General features: G+C 42.6%; 1 protein-coding gene across 2 annotated transcripts in view; it reads left to right on the top strand.

Moving 5' to 3' along the window:
• Window positions 1-21,379, top strand: part of RPTOR (regulatory associated protein of MTOR complex 1) — a 338,586-nt gene that overhangs the window by 170,218 nt on the left and 146,989 nt on the right. For both annotated transcript variants that reach the window (XM_061174664.1, XM_061174663.1), the window contains exon 6: window positions 11,307-11,482. In XM_061174664.1, coding sequence (XP_061030647.1) covers window positions 11,307-11,482 — 176 coding nt within the window. The remainder of the gene's footprint in view (window positions 1-11,306; window positions 11,483-21,379) is intronic.

Genomic DNA, 21,379 nt, shown 5'->3' with positions numbered 1-21,379 from the left:
GAGTCATTTTTCTCAGGCTTTAAGTGTTTGCATTTGGACTGCTTTTAGCTGAAAGTAATGAAAAATCTCACTATTGCTTTCTAAACAAGTAGCAGTTTGTCATTTTCGCTAAGATCTCTGAGGCAAATGATTTAATTATTCAGCAGTACCATTAGGGACCCAGACTGTGTTTAATCTTTCCACTCTGATGTTTTACCGTGATGGTTACAGTGCATTCTTCCATGTTGAGTCTGGATGAGGTGGGGACAGGGCAGAGTTATCGCATTTGTCTCTCTTGTTAGGAAAGCAAGTGCAGACTTCCCCTTATATCTCATTAGCTAAATCTGCGTCATATGCGATGTGCCCCGCCCCTCATAGTTGGCGGGGTGGCAAAAGGGAGTGGAGTTGGGATGAGTATTGGACTGTCTGACAGTGAGTGTCAGCTATATTGCATGTGTTATTGTCTTCATTTTGTCCACATGCATTATGGACAGTTTGGATATGGAATTTTAGGCTGTTTTCACTAAACTATATCACCCTTACTTCTTGCGATAGATGAGAAGGTGGCCTTGTTGTAGCCATAGCCAAGAATTCATGATAAAAGCCAGAGAAGGAGTATTTATATCCACAGTACACAGTATATATGTTAAGAGAGAAAGAGAAAAAGAGAATTCAGATTTCTTTTTTTTTTTGCAACAACTTTTATCTTGGATATAAAATCTTTGTAACTAGAAGAGGAGACTAAATCTTCAGTGGATTCTCTTTGAAATAGTCTTTACTAAGTTTTATCCATTAGTTCTACTTCCATTGGATATTTCCCACGGGCAGTTACGATTCTTCTCTTCACTGAAGACAGCAATGAAGCAGGGGTCAAATCTCAGCCTTTTCCTCTGTTTCTGTGGAGGCAGAGAGGTGAGTTGATGTCTGGTGGTGGGAACAGGAATGCCTTTCTTTTACAGAGACTGATGGGGCTGAGCTGTATCCCAGTAAGACTTGATCCTCAGCATGATCATCCTCGTTGGTGTGGGATGGGAGCCCAGATAGTTTCTCGGTGGCAGCCACAGTGGTGGTGGGACGATGTCTTCCCCCAAGGATGGTCGATATGCTTTGGGGGAGTCTGTTATTGAGGTTCAGGCCATCACTCTGGTGGCATCATTCTCTCCTCTTACTGCCTGTTTGCACTTGGCAAGGCTTTTCTCATGATGCCTCCAAGTGAATCATGTTTTGTTTTGCTTTTTTTTTTTTGGCTGTGCCGCGCGGCGTGCAGGTTCTTAGTCCCCTGACCAGGGATTGAACCCATGCCCCCTGCAGTGGAAGCACGGAGTCTTAACCACTGGACCACCAGGGCAGTTCCGCGAATCATGTTTTGATCTGACATTCTGTTAACTTCCTTGTGTGAACCACTCCCGCTGGCTCCAGCAGTAGCGTCCAGCAGCTCAGGACCTTGTCCAGCGGATACTCATTTTCACAGAAACAGGCTTGGTCCTGCAGCATCACTGAATTCGCAGTGACTTAACCACTCTATTTTCCGTTTGAAATCCTGTATTCGACTTGATATTTATGACACATTATTCTCATGTATTCATCACTGTGGCTAAATTTTATGGCAAGTGTTTAATTGTGACAAAAATGACTAACATCAAAATCTTCAGGTTTCTTCAAAAAATGTCAAATGTGCATCCCATAGAACTAGAGAATTCATATTTTGAAACCTGTGGTTCCTTTGCTACTGTTGTAGATAGCACGTTGTGTGGATGTCCGTGGAATTCGAAATATTGGACTGACCAAAAAGTTCGTTTGGGTTTTTCTGTAACATCTTATGGAAAAACCCAAACGAAGCTTTTGGCCAACCCAACAGAAGTCGACACTCTGTGTTAAGGTTAATATTTGTAGTGTTACAATGTCTGTCTGTGATTTTTGAATATCACAAGTTAATTCTAAGGTTATCTATAGAAAGGTATGTGTCTTGGATGACTGCTTACTAAATGGAGTTTGTGTGTGTGAATTTGTGAACATTCTCCGTGGACTTGCTGTCGGGATGTTCACGCTACAAAACAGGGGTCCGCAGTGCTGACTCTACACGGAGCTCAGGCTTGTCCATCTCTAGCTTTCACGTTATAATTTTTTTCATGTCTCCATTCTTTCTCTTCTATAGCTTCATAGTTACCATTTGTAGGTAGTAGGGAAACAGGAAGTCTGTTATGTGGTAACCTTATTTATTTTCTCTTTACTTTTTAAATGATATTAATTTGAAGGGAAGCTACCCATTGTTGCCATGTGCCCATGGCGGGGAAGGCAGGTGGCTTCCCGGGGCGCCCTTGCTTACAGTGCAGAGAGCATTCTACCTCTGGGATCCGGTGACTACGCTAGCCACCCTAGTTTTCCCCAGACACATCAGTAACTCTCTTTAAAGAAGAATACCTCCACGTGCTTCCTGGGGAGGGCTGGTTGTGGTGGTTGCAGGACACCTGGCTTCGGGCACATGGGTGAGCAGGGGGCTGTCCTGATGGCAGGTCTTCAGGGGAGCCCCGCCTTCCCGCTGCGCCGCCTCCGGCTTCAGAGGTGAACCACCTTGCCTGCTTGCTTCTCTGCACACACTCTGCGCAGGTCCATGCCCTTTTCTTTAATGAACGCGGGCCAAGTTCACCCCTCTGTACCTTATACTCTATGTATAGCAAGCTGTATAGCAAGCTGTAAGAATTCATAAGAGTGAACATTTTCAAAACAAATATCGATAAGAAACCTATTATGTAGTTGAAACAGTCCCCCCACAGCACACACACATTTGTAATTTAAGGAGAAATGCTGCCATTTCCACTGTTTATAGAAGAGTAAGTGGGGGTTAACCTGTAAACAAATACAGCAGAAATCCCTTTCATTGGGCTGCACACAGCCACCCAGAGTGCCCGGCTGGGGAAAATAAAGCCATGATGGAAATGAAGAGTGGAATGGGAGCCTGGTCCTCCAAGTGCTCTGGGAGCTGACGTGCTAACCAGAAAGTGGAAAGGGTCACAGAAACGTGCTGATGAGAAAAGCAGCCTCTGGACGATCAGGACCCTTACCGCCACTGAGAGCTGGTGAGAGAGGAGGGGGCCGTGCAAGGTGGAGAGGCAGCGTCAGGGGAGGCCAGAGCACCTGACGGCCTTAGCTGATGGACACTACCTACTACCGCCTTTTATTTGTGCGACCCTTTCTGGTTTGCAGAGCACTTTTACATTTAGTCCAGTCATCAGCCTGTGCAACACAGGATGGTACTTAAGCGTCTCCAAACTCTTTGCTGCTATGCACCTGTGAACAATCCCTTCTGCGGTTTGTACCGGGAGATCCAGTTTTTTTCTGTTGGCACCTTTTACTATTCCTAGTCCTGGAATTTGAAAGCTTTGGGTGAAAGAAAAGTGATTTCGCTGCATAAAAAATTCAGGAACTCTCACCTCTTGTCTGTAGATTAAATGAAATCCACAGACAAGCAAATTGTATCATTAATACAGTCAACTTTCAGGGTATAACTAAAATTCTACTTCCCTGAGCCCGAAATCTTTCTCAGCTGACCTCATATAGCAAATTTTTATGCAATTAATTTGACAATTAATTATGTATTGTCTTGCAGTATCTCTTCTATTGGCGTTGTCAGCTGTATTTAAGTCTATTATGTAAACCTATCAAGGATGCTTCATATGAAGTAGCTGCTTAGTAATTATTTATGGATTTGGTCTCATAAATAACTACATTTGAATAAACTACCTTTAGTTGTCTTCCTTAGATGTGTCTATGATTCACTGAATATGTTTAATCTTTGGTTGATTTGTATGAAATGTAAAAAGAAACAAAGTAAAAATTATTCATCCAAATCCATGAATATAGTATACTATTTGCAGCCATCATAAAACTGGGAGCTTCTTCGAGTTAAGTCTTAGAATTTAATTTTTTTTTTCTAATTTCATCTATTTTAAAATATGCCAGAAATTGCTTAATGTTCTGGACCACAGATCATGACCAACACCATGGGATATCGTGAGGGTACTGTGGTTCCCAGCAGGACCCATCTGCATGGTCCTGCTTGCTATCACAGGAGGACCTCTCCTCCAACAGCTAGAGGCTGTGGAGGTAATGGCCCGATGTTCTCTCGCAAAGGATCTGTGGTAGCACAGACCATGGTGTTTCTGGTGGCAACCAGAAAAATGGCAGCACTAAACTGGGTGATCACAGAGCCATGCACAGGGAGAAGGGCAGGTGGGAAGTTACCAGCCCACTTGAGGGGAGGAACAAGAAGGTAAGTGGTTTTTCTTAACACTGGGGTCAGAAGCAAGGAAAAGATATTAGTTCTCACTAGTCCTCCTCCACATTATACAGTAAGACTTTTGCAATATGGCAAGGGAAAAAAACAGAAGGTATACAGACTGGGAAAAAGGAAATTAAGCTATCTTTTTTTGAAGATGAAACAGTTATATCTGTTGAATGTCAATCATAAAGATCTAATTGACAGTAACTGAACACTCCAACCAACAGCAGCAGCAAAATACACAAGTGTCCATAGAGCATCCATCAAGATACATCATATCCTGGGTCATAAAGCAAACCTCAACATATTTTAAATAATTGAAACCACACAAGTGTGCTCTTTGACCATGGTAGAATCAACTAGAAGTCAGTGATAAAAAGATAACAGAAAAATCTCAGAAAAAAAAAAATGAACACATAATTGATGGGTTAGAAGTCTCAAGGGAAATTAAAGAAAATACATTAACTGAATGAAAATGAATGTACATCAGAAAGCTAAAAATAGAATTACCATATGATCCAGCGGTTCCACTTCTGGGCATATATACAGAAAAACTATAATTCAAAAAGATACATGTACCCCTATGTTCATAGCAGCACTATTCATAATAGCCAAGACATGGAAGCAACCTAAATGTACATCAACAGATGAATGAATAAAGAAGATGTGGTACATACGTACAATGGAATACTACTCAGCCATAAAAACGAAGGAAATAATGCCATTTGCAGCAACATAGATGCAACTAGAGATTACCATACTAAGTGAAGTAAGTCAGAAAGAGAAAGATAAATACCGTATGATGTCACTTATATGTGGAATCTAAAATGTGACAAATGAACCTATCTACGAAACAGAAACAGACTCATGGACGTATAGAACAGACTTGTGGTTGCTAAGGGGGAGGGGGGAGGGGGAGGGATGGAGTAGGAAGTTGGGGTTAGCAGATGTAAGCTATTATATATAGAATGGATAAACAACAAGGTCCTACTGTATAGCACAGGAAACTATATTCAATATCCTATGATAAACCATAGTCAAAAAGAATATAAGAAAAAAATGTATATATATGTATAACTGAATCACTTTGCTGTATAGCAGAAATGAATACGACGTTGTATATCAACTATACTTCAATTAAAAAATAAATAGAAAAAAAAACAAAAATGAATGTACCACATGTCAGTACTGATAAGATGCAGCTAGGACTTCCCTGCTGGTGCAGTGGTTAAGAATTCGCTTGCCATTGCAGGGGACATGGGTTCGATCCCTGGTCCAGGAAGATCCCACATGCCGTGGAGCAACTAAGCCCGTGTGCCACAACTACTGAGCCTGTGCTCTAGAGCCCATGCTCTGCAACAAGAGAAGCCACCGCAGTGAGAAGCCCACGCACCGCAACAAAGAGTAGCCCCTGCTCACCGCAACTAGAGAAAGCCCGCGCGCACTAACGAAGACCCAACACAGCCAAAAATTAAAAAAAAAAAAAAAGATGCAGCTAAAGCAATTGAAAGGGAAATTTATAGCACTAGATCCTTATGCTAGAAAATAGGAAAAGTATCAAATTATAAGTTCCTCCCTGTGTTAATCAATTTGGGCTACTGTAACAAAATACTACAGACTGGGTAGCTTCTAAACAACAGAAAGTTATTTCTCTCAGTTCTGGAGGCTGGACAGTCCAAGATCACGGTGCAGCTTGATCAGGTGAGGGCCCTTTTCCTAGTTCATGGCCAGGCCTTCTCGCTGTGTCCTCACATGGTGGAAGGGGTCAGAGAGCTCTCAGGCTGCTTTTGTAAGGACACTGATCCCATTCAAGAGGGCTTCACCCTCATGCATTAATCACCACCCAAAGGCGCCACCTTCTAGTACAATCACCTTTGAGGGTTAGGATTTCAACATGTGAATTTTGGGGGAACACAAACATTCAGACCATGGCACTACCTCAAGAAACTAGAAAAGGAGAGCAAAATAACCCCAAAGCAATCAGAAGAAAGAAAATGATGATAAGAACAGAAATCATTGAAATGTAAAACAGAAGAAGAGAAAAATCCATGAAACAAAAAGCTGATTCTCAGGAGTAATCAATAAAATGGATAAATCTCTAGCAAGACTAACAAATATAGAAAGAGAAGATTCAGGATCCTACAGCCATTGAAAGAATAATAAGGGAATAACATGAACAACTTTACATTCATAAATTTGACAACTTCAAAGAAATGGACCAATTCCTCTAAAACCACAAACTACCAAATCCACCCAAGATGAAATAGATAATGTGAGTAGTCAAGAAATTGAATTTGTGATTTAAAAGTTCCTGAAAGGAAATCTCCAGACTCAGCTAGTTTCACTAGAGAATTCTACCAAATATTTAAAGAATTAACACCAGTTTTACAGTCTCTTCCAGAAAATAGAACAGGGAGGAAACACTTCCCAATTCATTTTATGAGGTCATTATTACCCTGATGCCAAAATGGATACACATTACAAAAGAAAAGAAAAAAAGCTGCAGACCTCTATCTCTCACAAACTTAGATGCAAAAGTCCTCAACAAAATAATAGCAAATCAGTTCTAGCAATCCATAAAAAGAATTGTGTTCTACGACTGAGTGAGATTTATTCCAGGTATGCAAGTCTGGCTTAATATTCAAAAAACTCAATTAATGTAATCCATCATACCAGCAGACTAAAGAAGAACAATCAGATGATCATATCAGTTGACACAAAAAAAGCTTTTGACAAAATCCAACACCCTTTCATGATTTAAAAAAACCTAACAAACCAACTCTTAGCAAATGAGGGCTAGAGGGGAGCTTCTTCAGCTTGATAAAGAACATCTGTAAACCTACAGCTGTCATCATCCTTAATGGTAAGAGACCACGTTTTCCCCGTAAGGTCGGGAACAAGGCAAGGCTGTCCATTCTCACCATTCTTACTCAACATAGTACCAGAAGTTCTAGCCAGCACAATAAGGTAAGAAAAGGACATCATCAGTCACTAGGGAAACAAATCAAAACTACACTGAGGTGCACTTCACATCCACTAGGATGGGTAGAATAAAAAAGATAGATAATTACACGTCCTGGCCAGGATGTGGAGGAATTTGAACCCTCACACAGTGCTAGTGGGAAGGTAAAATGGTGCAGCCGCCTTGGAAAACAGTCTGGCAGTTCCTCAAATGTTAAACTTGGAGCCGCAGACGACCCAGCAGTTCCACTCCTACGTTTATACCCAGGAGACTTGAAAACATGTGTCCACACAAAAACCTGTACACAGATGTTCACAGCAGCATTATTCACAGTAGCCCCCAATGGAAATTCTCTTCTTGATGTAAAGGATTGCAGAATTTTTTAATATCTCCTTTTTTTTAGTTATCTAAGAGTTATAGTGGAGAAATTTGGTTATAATTTCTAATTAAGCATCTTTACTGAGTTATAGAATGATTCTAGAGCATTTTAGAAAATGATTGCTAACAACTAAATGGCTTTAAAATAAATAGTGGACGGTCCATTTAGGCAAACTCTCAGGATAATCATGCTCTTTAGCCGCCCTCTAGGGGGAATATTGGGAGGGTTTCTCGGTATGATTACAAGTATTCCTCCAACAAAGACGACTCCTTCTGCTCTCTTGGCCTAGATTTCATAGTTCCCAGCAATAGGTACCACTTCTTTTTAAATTACTATTTAATATTTGATATATATAGAATTATATAAATTATATATTAAAAATTACTACTTCCACTTTGTATCTGCTATTTTTAGTACAGTATCTGTCGCATGATAGATGCTCCATTAACAACTTTGAAATGAGCTGGGTAAGCAGTACCTGATTCCTTTACAGATCTCAGTCTCTCTCTGAACTTTGCAAAAATGTCCACTGTAAGTAGGTGTTATTGAATTGAGAATAAAAATTGCTTTAAGCTAGAACGGGAATTATTACCAAGTAGATGGTATTTTCAGAAAGTCGCTTGGTAAAGACTCCTCTGAAATTATCAGTGCCTTCATCTCTTTATCAAGAAGTCTTGTATATGTATATGGAGAACAGAAGCAGCACAATGGCAGAGTTTCATTTAGAAAATGAGAGGTGTAGGTGCTCCCCCTGTAACCCCCACTCACCTCCAGCCGTGCTTCTGGAGCGAGTGGTTCCGGGCCTGTGTGAGCTGCTTGGCCAGCCTTCCTGTGAGCTCTGAGTGCATGAGTGCCACATTATCCACACGTGTGGAAGAGGTAGCAGATGTCTTTCTTGGATCTGGTTGCTGTGTATCGCATCTGAAGATTTTTCTGGATCCTTCCCAAATCCTCCAGAAGGCTCTAGTGAGCTTTTAATGATTAAAGTTTTCCTGGTGTTTGAGCCTCTAGGTTCTCCAGGAGAAGCCCCTTTGGGTAAAAGTGCATCTGGGGTGTGCCCTTCAGGGTGAGTGGTGGCTCCCAGCTGGACCTGTTCTCTTCTCAGCCTGGGTGCCTTTGAAAAGTCCTCTGAATCACTGGTAGTTATGTTTACATGCAAGCTGTTTCCAAAGACTAATTTCAATTAAAAGGTCAATATCTTAGATAAATACAAAACCAAAACAGTATATTGGAAGTAGCTCATCTGTTGGGTTTTGTTTTGTTTTGTTTTTTTGTATTCCTGGGTTAGCAGCTTGAAAAATGAATCGTTGGTGGAATTGTTTGTCTTGAATGTCATTTTTAAAAAACGTTACTGATTCTAATTAACCCCAGTGCAGAGCTCTCATGTGCCCAGTGGTGACGACAGGTCCCATATGAGTCTGAGGGGACTATTATTGTGTGTTACCACACTTCAGATTATCTGCAGCCACATTTAATGCTTTCTGCCAGTTTATACATCAGCATACTGCAAGGGGCTTGGTTAAGAAATAGAGGTTTCTATCAATGATCACTGTGAATTGGGAAATTTAGTTTCTAGTAGACTCACTTGGGATGAAGATGTTCCTGCATCGTCTCCCTGTCTCCTTGTGCCTCCTCTGCCTCAGGTACTTTGCAAGGCTCTGGGCCAAATGCTCGTGGATCACGAGGTGCAGCCCGAGGCAGACCTAACACAGAGGCACTGAGCGGATCGCTACCTGACAGCACCGCCCGGCTGTGTCGGGGCTGCGGGAGCGCTGCCTCCGCAGAGGACAGGGCATAGACGTCCTGACATCAGCAGAAGTGCCCTTAACCCACCAAGCACCCGACGTGGCTGCCAGGGCGTGGGAACCCGCCCCACCCCCGCCTCCCCATGGGGGCCTGTGTCTAAGGCCGACTTGGGAGAAAGGTGGCCTTGGTGTGACACACTGCTTCACTTCTGAGAGCCTGAGGCTGTAGAAGCTCAGTGACAGGCAACAGCAAAGATGGAAGGGCTGCAGCATTGGGGGGCTGTAGCCAGAGGACCTGCTCTTCGGTTCTCAGAAAGTAAATTTACTGTGGAAGCAGATTATAGACAGAGAAGTTAAAACTAGTAACCCACACCAACATTTAAGAATATTGAATCTAGGTTTTACATAAATGACTGTTTCTTCCTAAATTGTTTCCTGTAATCATCACGTCTGTGCGCAGTTGTGGTAAGGCTTGCAAGAAGCATGTGCATTGGCTTCGGTCCCAGGCCACCTCTCCAATGCCCCTTTCACCGTTGAAGACTGTGCACTCTGTTCCCCTCCTGGAGCCTGACCCATTGCCGATGTCATCCTCCCTCCTGGGCTGGGGAGGACGCACTTCCACAGAGCACGCGAGTCGAGACCACTTCCGGCAGCCTCCCCTGGCTCTGACACATCTGCAGCCTCTGTGTCTTTCCGCATGACTCAGGTCGGATAAGCCGCAGACCCACACGGCACCCAGACCCGTCATCTTTCCTAGCGTGTTGTCACAGCAGACCTGGAAACTAATTTCCTGTGTGGAGCAGGTTGCTTCACTGGTGCTATTTTAGATTGTAGAGCTGGAGCCAAGGAAAGGATTAAAAGTGATTCTGCCTTCCCTTTTCTCTGTGCTTTAAAAAACCCACTCTGCTGATGGTTGTACAATGTGAGTGTACCTAACGCCACTGACCATACAAATAAAATGGGTGAGATGGTAACTTTTATATTACGTATATTTTGCCACAATAAAAAACCCCTTCCTCTAGAAATTGCAGTTTTTATTTTTATTTAGTGTTAAGTATACTAGAATTTGATTTGTATTCTGGGTTTACTATTCCTTCTATTAATAATCTGAAGAGGTTATTAGTAGAATTACAGCTTTTACTGCCTTCCATTTGAGAAGGTTTTATCAGCATTAGTAATGACAACAGTTTACATGTCGTAATCAATGTTAGGTATATATGAGTGAACACAGCTTTGTGTGTATTTAACTTACAAAGTTCACCCGAGACTGCTGTTTGGAAAAGACCCTGCAGAGCACTCATGTTAGTGTCACAGGTGTGTGGTATAGATTCAGGAGGGTCCGGATGGGATGAGGGAGTGGAAAACGGCCCTCAGGTCAGGACCAGCTTCCCGTACTCATGACTAGGACTCACCCGGTGACCGGCAGTTCACGTCATTTCTTGGGGTCTCTGTTTCCTCATTGTAGAAGATTTTTAAAATTGGAAAGAAGACTTACCTCATGGGGATGTTGTAAAAAGCAAATGAAATAGCCAGTGTGGAAGAGACACAATCATGCAGACATAGGGGATTATTAGTAAGGAGCAAAACCCGAGACACATAAACATTCTTTTCAAGTTGGGAAACAAACGAGCAGCCATCAGTGATTAAAATTATCCCTTCCTGCCCCATCTGCCCTCCTCAATGCCATCATCACCTGAAACCCCAGCACCTGGTCTTCATGGAGCCCCGCCCCCTGGTGTTTATAACCCAGGAGTCGATAAGTAACAAGTGATTTGGGGCTGGAGCTTGTGGTCGTCTCCAGGAGAGGATCCGGCAGCTGGGCCTCTCTCTGGAGGACTTGGCCAGGACCCCCCGAGCTTTAAGCCTCGGTTGATGGGTCCTTTCCTTCGTGTCACATTTCCGGCTCAGTCTCCAGTTGTGCATGACAGTTAATCTGCTCTCTTCCTTCCTGTCCCCCTGCAGGTTGCTGCTATTAACCCAAACCACCCACTGGCCCAGATGCCTTTGCCCCCGTCCATGAAGAACTGCATTCAGCTGGCAGCCTGTGAGGCCAACGAGCTCCTGCCCATGATCCCCGACCTTCCGGCCGACCTATTCACGTCGTGCCTCACCACCCCCATCAAAATCGCCCTGCGCTGGTAAGTGGCGCCCACCTCGACTCCCAGCGACCCCCCTGGGGTTTGCTGTGGGGACCCAAGTAATCTACCTGGGTCTTTTGGACCAAGTTACAGGCGTGAGCTCAGGACCCCAGGTGGATGCTGGGGTTTTCCTCTCGGGGTTCAGGATGCGCTCTCCCCCAGGTCAGGTGCGTGCGTGGTTTCCAGGAGCACCCTCTCCATTTCGTCGCTAACTGTGGCTGTGCCCTCAGATAGTACCAACGTGGGTCATGCTGGAAAGTGGACTTTCTTTTGAAAAAAGAAAAGCCTTCATTAGTTATAGAATTCTTGGCTTGAGTTGAAGTAGAATCTTTCAATTTATTCTCAGCAGTAAAAAAAAATAATAATGATTTTTTTTCCTACTGCCACTCTTTTGAGAAGTTGAGAGCTCTTGCGAATATGACTGAGGAAATGTGTGGAATATTCCAAGACAGTAGGACCTGCATTTAAGACCCTCCATCATTGGCAGGACTCACAATGGAATGTGTGTGCTTCTTGCCTCCAAATCCAGTTTTCTCCCCTAGACCGTCTTGCTCTCTTTTAATATCTACTTTTCCATTTTATATTTTGCTGGAACCCGTATACATGGAGGTAAGTAGCTCTCGGTGAGGCACAGGCGGGACGGTGCAGCCGTGTGGGTTCACTGGACTCTGTGGAGGCGCCTTCCTCCGTTTCCTGCCAGGGTGTCCTAACAGCGCAGAGGCACAGGGTCCTGCTTCCTTCCCCTCAGCCCTGGAGAAAGTGGGGAGACAAGCAAGGACTCTGGGGGCAACGACACAGTGCTCAATCCCTCAGGAGGCCCCTCGGGTGACTATAGCCTGGGCGGGGGGTCCTGTGGTTGCCTTGAGCTGCTGGTTGGATGAGAACTTGGACTTGCAGCTTTACCCTGTAGCAGCATCAAGTTGACCCACAGCACCTGGGTGAGGGCATCCACCTCCCACCCCAGCCCTCCCAAATCCCGGCTGTGGATCCCCCCAGGGAGAGGCCTCTTCTAACGTGCCTGATCCCTAAGGAGCTAGCGGAGGAGGTGTCCCCCAACTGCCGAGCTCACCCCCCGACTCAGCCAACTCAGACAGGGCCTGACCGGGGCCATTCCCCTCTGCACCCCACAAAGCAGAGCACACGTGGCAAAAGCAGACTCCAAGGGAGAGAGCTGAGCTAGTCATCGTGAGAGGCAGGACTGTTGTCATCAAGCACAGTGCACGTGACGGGAGGTGAAGGGAGGAAGATGCTGGTAACAGAGTGAGACTACGACCTGGGGATGTTGAAAAGAACCACATAGAGATACAGGTGAGAGAACTAGGGTGTTTGAAACAAAGGACACAGTGGACGGGATTCCTAGCGGGAGGGGTGGCTGCAGTCTGACTTAGCATGTTTGGAGATTACAGCGAGGAGCTAGTCGCTGGGGAAGGCGGCAGGAGGAGAGAGACAGAAAACAGAAGAAAAGCAGGAGACACGGGGGAGATGGAAGCTCCCCCGTGGAGAGAGAAGGGGAACGTGGCAGAGCTGGAAATACCTGAAGGTGATGCGGACACATTCTTCAGAACTGGAGAAAGCTCGAAGGATCTGAGAGGCTAGGGCTGATGGGAAGGGAGGAGAGTAGGGACGCGACCTCGGGGTGAGGCTGAGGCTGCACAGCAGCCACACCCACACCGCCTCTGAGCATCACTCCTTTCTTCGTGGCTGCGCTGCCCTTGACTGTAGGTCTTTTCGTTCTTTGATTTATAAGTGAGTTTTTCTATTTAACTCTCCGTACTCTGTGATTGCTGTTAGAAAAGGTTTATGGTGCCATTTAATGTGACCTCAGGAAGATCTCTGATTCAGATGACTCAGGAAGTCGTTCATTTTATTCATCATCCAAGAAATAATTTACTAAATACCAACTGTGTACTTAAAACCCATGGGTAAGCACTATAGGCGATACAAAGAAGCATATTGTCCTGAAAAATTTACGGTCTCGTTGAGGAGACAAGATGTGACCTGAAAATTCATTATCTAAATGGGTGCTTCATGCCAGGCAAGGAAATCTGAACATTTCAGGCAATGCATGAGCAAGAACTAAATGGATCTGTGGCACCAAGGGCTATTTGTGTTTCCAGAGGACAGAGAAATCCCTAAGGGCCAAGGGGATCAGGGAGGGCTTCTCGGAGGAGAGGAAAGTTGAGTCGGGGTCTGGGCAGACGGTGGGATTTGAAGGGGAGCAGAGAGCACCACAGGCAGGTGGCCCCCAGCGCAAGAAACCGTCCCTGAGGAGCGAGAGTGGGTCAGTAGAGAAAGGACATCGTCCAGAGGGGTGAGGTGAGGTCGGAGTATGGGCCAGCATCTAAGGGTGGGCTGCCTTGATGTTGGGCCAAGGACCTTGACTCCTCCTAGGACTGGTGGGGGGAGGTGTTTATATGGGGAAGTGACTTAAGAATAGTGTTTAAGGAAGATAATCCATGTAAGGATGGGGAGACCTTGGTCAAATGAGGCCTTTATCACAGCAGTGAGATCAGGATCCAAACTAAAGCAGGAAGGTGGAAACGGCCGTAGACCCCTCGGCGGGAGGGCCCACAGACACGCCCCAGAATCTGCGGTGCAACAGGCCTCACTCCCACTCATTTTCCTGCCTCTCCCTGTGGATTTCCTGCCCTTACTGCACCTGTGCACCCCGACTCCGGAACTGACGGTGCACACCAGCTCTGCTCCGGGACCCTGGGCTGGTGCTGCATCTGAGGGGGCTGTGAGTGGAGGGGTGGACTGACGAGGGAAGAAGCAGGAAGAGCACAGACGGGGCCTCCTGCCCTCGCCACTCCACACTCTGCTGCCAGCGCAGTGAGTTTATCTGTTTCTCCCCTGTGTCTCCGGCCCTGTCGTCCTCCACCAGGGGTCAGAAGGACGTGGCGTCCCTTCACTGGCAGCTGTGGGTCCCTGCCCTCGGGTCAGGGGTCAGGCAGTAGGCTTTCACTCCACCATGATGTGATGCATTGTCTTGGAACCTACCCGAAGTCCTTTTTGGAGTTAATATATAATTAAATTTTTTTTAAGTAAGCATTTAGTAGGAAGCACAGTGAAAAATCAAACTAATACAGTTACCAGAGAATGGACTTTGAGGTCAGTACATCACGATTGTGGATGATGGTCGTCAGATAAGCACTGCCTGGAATGATTAAGCAGAGTCCCAGGTGAGTGGATCTTTTACAATTAACCACTTTCTGCATACTGAGGGATTGAAATTAGATCGAACATAACATTTCACTGAGTGTCCTTAGCCTGTGAATGGCAGTAAACCATATTCATGGGAAGAATTGTCAAGGGAATTCTGTACTTCTTTGTAACAGCTGAGTTAAAAAAAAAAAAAAAGACACCAGCCTTTTTTTACATGAAGAAAGGAGACAGTTTGCCAGATAGTATTAATACTTATATTTTTAGGGTTAAGTTTTTTTTTTTTAATTTAAAAGTCAGTTTAATATTTTCCAATGAAAAATGGGATATACATTCTTTGTAGAAAATTTACTAAAAAGTAAAAAGAAGGAAAAAGCTGTCCAAGATTTTACCATCATTACCACAATTAGTGTTAACTTTTTGGTTAAAAAGTCAGTCTTTTTTTCTGTGTATGTACATGTTTGCATTGATGTAATTAGACTAAATTTACAATTTCGTATACTTAAACCTTAGCATAACAAACTTATTTATCCTTGACCATTAGAAACTCAATAAATGTTATTTGTAGTGATTGCATAATATTTCACTGTACTGATGTTCTATGTTATTTAACCAAGTATAGGGCTTTAGGTTTTATGATTCAGGTAAGCTCAGAGTAGCTCTAGAATAGGGGTCCATGGGCTTTTTCTGTGAAGGGCCCGATAGTAAATAGCTTAGGCTTTGTGAGCCCGAGGGTCCCAGCTCTGTTGTCATAGCATGAAAGAGCCATAGAAAGCATGTAAACAAATGAGCATGACTGTGTTCCAATAAAACTTTATTTACAAAAACAGGCAATGGGCCATATTTGGCCTGGGAACCATAGTTTGCCATCCCCTGCTTTCGAGAATGGAGCCAGGCTTTTACCTGCAAATGACTGCTGCACTTACCTGTTGGTCAGTGAACCCGAACAATAAATAACCTAGGAAAAACCTTTGCTCAGGAAGGTTTCTGTATAACTAAGAGGATGGTTTTAATAAAACTGCACTCATGTAAGGCACAGTTGCTAAAGAAAGTTATATACCTTGTAAACAGAATACAGCCTTACTTTATATGTACAAAATATGTGTACGTATACTTGATGGCGAGTATGCTTATAAATCTTATTTGATGATGAAGTAGTTGTTGGAAGACACCATTCTCTTATTTTTGTTTCATTTTTGCCTCAATCTTATTTTCAGAAACTGATAATTTTAGTAATTCTGAAGTGAGCAATTACATTACTCTCCCTGTAAGTGATTTCCTTACTCACCATATACATCAATATAGGATAAGAATCCAAAGTATGTTTTTTTCCTTAGGCTGTTTTCTACTTACTAGATTGAGTGGCAGGATACCATCTTAAATTTATTATGGGTATATTTGTGTGCTACTGAAATTATAACTCAGTGGTACTTAATTTGCTGTGGGACTTGCTGTAAAATAGATTGATGCCCATCGCATTGTGTGTCATGCAGTTGTATTGTCTGTTAATGAAAATGGCAGACATCATTTTGGATTGAATAGAGGTCAAGAAGCATGTTTCCTTCCTCTCAATTAAATTGAGTAATCTCAAGGAGTTTAAATGTTAATGGCATAGTATTACCGAAAATTTGCCAGCACGGAAAGCCTTGTCTTCATCTTTGCCCAGAGAGAGAGGCAGCTGCACAGACACCCTGCCCTGCAGCTGCACTGTGAGACCCTGCACCGTCCATCCGGCTGGGCCCCACGCTGTGTCCTGCTCGTCTCACTGCAGACACTTGCTTTGCATTTTGTGACACTTGTGGCATTTACTTTGTGTTTTGTCTTGAAGACTTAACCAAGAATCAGTCAGAATTACTTTTGGAAACGTAAATTCTTGCTGGTGTTTGATACTGGGGTTAACCATTTATTCTCTGTACAGTTTTCTAAAATACAACTTCTCTGCTAGAGAGCAAACTTTCTGCCTACCCATTTAATCAGTGCTTTCTGTTTTGTGATCTTTTTCAGTTTCTTGTAAAAACTGAATTAAAATGAAGTATCTTATGTTTGAAGGCAGGCGATCTAGACACATTAGTGAGTGAAATTGTCTTACCAGTTTACTTCGTAGTAATGTCGCACTTTGCGTCGTAAACCTTGGTGGTAGTAAACTTAAGTTGGGATTTATTTAAACAGTTTTCTTATCTGGAGGCCCTCACAATGTGGCCATAACTGTAATCTGGTCCTGCTCCGTAAACCCCAGGACAGTTTCAGGGTAATTTCCAGTCTTTCAGGTTATGTAATTTGTCATGTGCCCACTCTGAGGAAACTATTTTTTCTCCCCAAACTAGACGATGTACTCTCAGTGTTCCTATCTCTGACATACACTCAATTAAGATGAATATCATAATGTATTGTAATAGAGCTCCTTTAAAAAAAAGTTGACATGCGGAAACCTGATTTATGCTGCTAAGAAATGAACTGAACCAGACAGAATGGCACAGGCTGCTGACTCCCTCCCCTGAGCTCAGTCCTCGGGCTGCCACAGGGGAGTAAGATTGATGGGTCCTACAGTGAGTCCACTCAACGAGTCAGAAACGGTGTGGAACCCTTGGGGATGGCTGAGACTGTTGTGGTGGGGAGTGGAACAGGTGAGGACCAGAAGGTGCAGCTGAGGGAAGGTCGAGGGTGGGCCCTCTGGTGTGCACATTACTCTTTCCATCATTGCCCTGGACAGTGCAGCTTGCCTTGCTGTATCTGGGGCTTAGAAGGAAGGAAGGAAGGAAGGAAGGAGGGAAAGAAGGAAAGAAACAAGGTGTACCGCCTCTCCTTTGTAGAAAAAGCTACACCTGTAAAACTCAGAAGCACTACACCACAGAAAAATAATTCAGAGTGAGGATAAACATACCCAAAGTGATAAGAGAGAATATTGGAAATAGGAAGAAGAAATAAGAAAGATTAGTTGGAGGTACGGATCATGAAAAATACAATTGACGAAGTAAAGAATTTAGGAGGTGGATTGAAAGGCAGCATTATGGGTATAACCAAAGGGCAAATTAGAGAGCTGGAAGGCTGGGTTGATTAATTCCCACCAAAGAGATAGAGATGGAAAGAATGAGAGACCAGAAAGATAGAATTAAAGTTTGAATATCTGAGATATTGATCATGAAAAATAAGTCTAGGTTTAGGCCTCACTATGTTAGAGGTAACCACCAAAAGAATGAAAATAGAATATATTATGTTCACAGGAGCAGAGAGGATTTCTTCTCTCCAAAAGAAGGTAGAAAAAGAAAAAAGAAAAGCATCGTAAATAGAAAATGTGAAATAGATGGCTGAAATAAGTTTTGAAATGTAAGTGATTATCTAATTGTTAGTGAGTTGAATTCACCTCTCAAAGGGCAGTGATTCTCATGTTGGATAAAAATCATCATGATATAGCATGTATCACAGGATACATGTTTAAAACAAAGTATTTGAAAGGTTGAAAATCAAAGGATGAAAGAGGAGAAATATGGAAACCAAAAGAAAGCTGGAGTGACAATTTTAATATGCATCAAAGAAAAATCTGAGATTAAAAATTATTGAAAGGACAAAGAAAACTTTTATTGTGGTAAAAAGAGCAGACGATCAAGAAGATACACTGATCATGGCTCTCTGTGCATCAAACAATATGGCCTTGAAATATGTAAGATGGGAACCAAAAGGACTCTGGGTAGAAACGGATACACCAGGAACATAGGTACTGAGACCAAGTACATAAAAAGTAAGAAAAATAGTTTAGATTTTAATAGCAGGACTAATTAGCTAGGTCTAATGTAGGCATATAGGACCATGTACCCAACAAGCACAGAATACACATTACTTTTGAGCATAGGTGGACCATTCACAGCAAACAAACAAACAAACAAAAAAAACTGTGTACCAGGTTCCAAAGGAAGCTTTAATAATCCCAAAGAATTGATACCATATAAACTCTATTCTCAGACCACCATACAATAGAGTTAGAGCTCAATAATGAAAGGATAGCTTTTAAAATGTCTGAAAACTAAAAATCTTACTCTTAAAAAATAAAGTCCTTAAAGAGGAAATACTTTTTAAAAATTATGAAATACTCAGAGCTGAATAACAGTGAGAGCACAACTTTTCATGCATGTCTGTGGGATGTAGCTAAAGCAGAAAACGAAGATTAAAAAATAAAAGAAAAATCAAATGTTCACCTTAAGGAGCCCGGGGGAAAATGCAGTAAACAAAAAGGAATATGAAGAAAGGCAGTCCTGAAGATGAAGGCAGCCCTGAGCTGTTCATAATGTCTCGACATCCAGAGCACCTCTGGGTAGTTTCTCCAGATTTCTCCCAGCAAGGAGGAGCAGCCCTAGGGCTCTACCGCTCTTTATATAAATTCTGGACCAGCACTCTCATCCTTAGCTCCTCCTTCAATTGAGTCCGGTACCTCAGTTATCATTCTTTCTGAGATTCTGCATTATGAGGGTACTTACTTCTTTTTGGCTTTTCCCCTTTGAGGTTTAAGGCTTCCATTCTCTCTCTGCTTAGTCACTACAACTTGCCCAACTCTTAATTGGTTGAAATTTTAAATTATGGTAATAAAAGTAGCTCGATCTTGTTGAGCATTATGCTGTGCCATTACATGAATTAACCCATTCAGCCCCTGCAGGAAGCCTGAGTGGCATGGCCTGCCTTCAGCCCTGCTTTCAGGAGGAGGGGATTGAGGCTGCATGGTTGTGACTGGTAGAGCCAGGATTCAAACCCTGTCCTGACACCAGCGCTGACACTTGAGACTGTCTGTGTGATGATTGGCTTCTCCCATTTGCTGTATTTTCTCCCTGGTACTCTTTGTCCATGTCTTACTCTTTTTCTTCCCCTTTGGAGAGAGTTGAGATCCATGTGCATGTTTAATCCAGCATATTTAAGTGGAGTCATGGGCATTTACTTAACTTGGTAAAGGCTGTACAGGGCTTTTCAGCAAATATGCTTAGTGGAGAAACTTGAGATGCCCTCCCTTTGACATTGGGAATAAAGCAAGGGTTCTCTCTGGCGCTACTTCAGTATTAGAAGTTCTGGTTATCAGTAAGACAAGATACAATATTTGTAATTATCTGTGTGCATTATGGATCATCTTTCATATTTCATTGATTCTAGGATGTACATTTTCACATCTGAACATACCTGAGATCCAGTACCATCTTTTGATAAATAATGTGCCTGTTTAGTTGGCAGCACTTTTTCTTTCTTAGTGTACATAGAAATGCTTAGAAAAGCCCACATCAAGGTGTATGCTATAACCTTTCTCATTGCACTGTTTGTGAAATAAGTGACTCAGGGTTTATCACTAGGGGATCATGAGTAAAATATCATGTTTGCAAGAGGTAAAATTACTGAACTCGGTTTACACGTACCAAAAATAATCTCAAAATTGTAATGGTGTTTATAGATTTTAATTAGAAAAGTCTAAAATTTATGGTCTAAGCTTTCTCTGTTAAGACCAGAAAAAGAGAAGCACATCAAACCCTAAGTATGTAGAAGAAAGGAATAAGAAAACAGCAAAAATAAACGAAATAGAAAATGCACCAGAGAAATATACAAAACCCATGAAAATAGATAATAGTTTTTGAAAAGTTCAATAAAATTTTTAAACTCTAGCTAGAATGGTCAAGAAAAACAGAAAGAAGATATAAATCCCCTATTTCAGAAATGAGGGAGCATCACCACAGGTCCAACAGACATTAAAAGGATAGTAAGGGAATCCTTTTAAGTATGAAGGACTTGGTGCCAATAAATCCTATGTCTTAGGTGAACTGGATGAATTTCGTGAAAGACACAGAATACTAAACCTGACACAAAAAGAAAAAGAAAATATGGATAGTTTATATCTCATAAAGAAACTGAATTCCCTAGTTAAAAGCCTCACAAAGAAAACTCCAAGCCCAGATATCTTTGCTAATGAATTCTAGCAAACATTTAAGAAAGAAATAATACCAATCCTTATACAAGCTCTTTCAGAAAATAGAGGAAGGGGGAACATTTCCCATCCCATTCTAAGAGGCTGACTTTATCTTAAAGATCAAAGTCAGACAAAGACCCTGCAAGGGGCGGGGGGAAGCTACAGGTCAAGATCTCTCATGAACACAGGTATAAAAATTCTTTGTTTTTCTTTATTTTATTTGTTTAAAACAATTTTTAAAAAATTTTTGGCCGTGCCGCACGACATGCAGGATGTTAGCTCCCCGACCAGGGGTCAAACCTGCTCTGCCTGCAGTGGAAGCACTTAACCACTGGAAGCACTCTGCCTGCAGTGGAAGAGTCTTAACCACTGGACCACCAGGGAAGTCCCAACACGTACAAAAATTCTTTACAAAATATTAGCAAATGAAGCCCAACAATATAGAGAGAAGATAAAGTATTATGATCAAGTAAGGCTTATCTCAGGAATGCAAGGCTTAACGTGAAAATCAATCAATGTAATTCATTACATTAGCAGAATAAAGGGGAAAACCTATATGATTATTTTAATAGATGCATAAAAAGAATTTGACAAAATTCAGCACGGTTTTATGACAAACTGATTCAGCAAACTGCAAATAGAAGAGAACATTCTCAAGCTCATAAAAGGCATCTAAGAAAAACTTACAGCTAACATTGTAGTTGAAATGGTGAAAGACTAAACACTTCCCCTAGAAGACTGGAAACAAGGCAAAGATGTTCACTCTCACCATTCCTTTCAACATTGTACTGGAAGTCATAGTC

This window comes from Eubalaena glacialis, chromosome 19 (genome assembly GCF_028564815.1).
Source record: "Eubalaena glacialis isolate mEubGla1 chromosome 19, mEubGla1.1.hap2.+ XY, whole genome shotgun sequence".
In the NCBI taxonomy this organism is placed as follows: domain Eukaryota; kingdom Metazoa; phylum Chordata; class Mammalia; order Artiodactyla; family Balaenidae; genus Eubalaena; species Eubalaena glacialis.
This window is presented reverse-complemented; position numbering and strand designations above follow the sequence as displayed.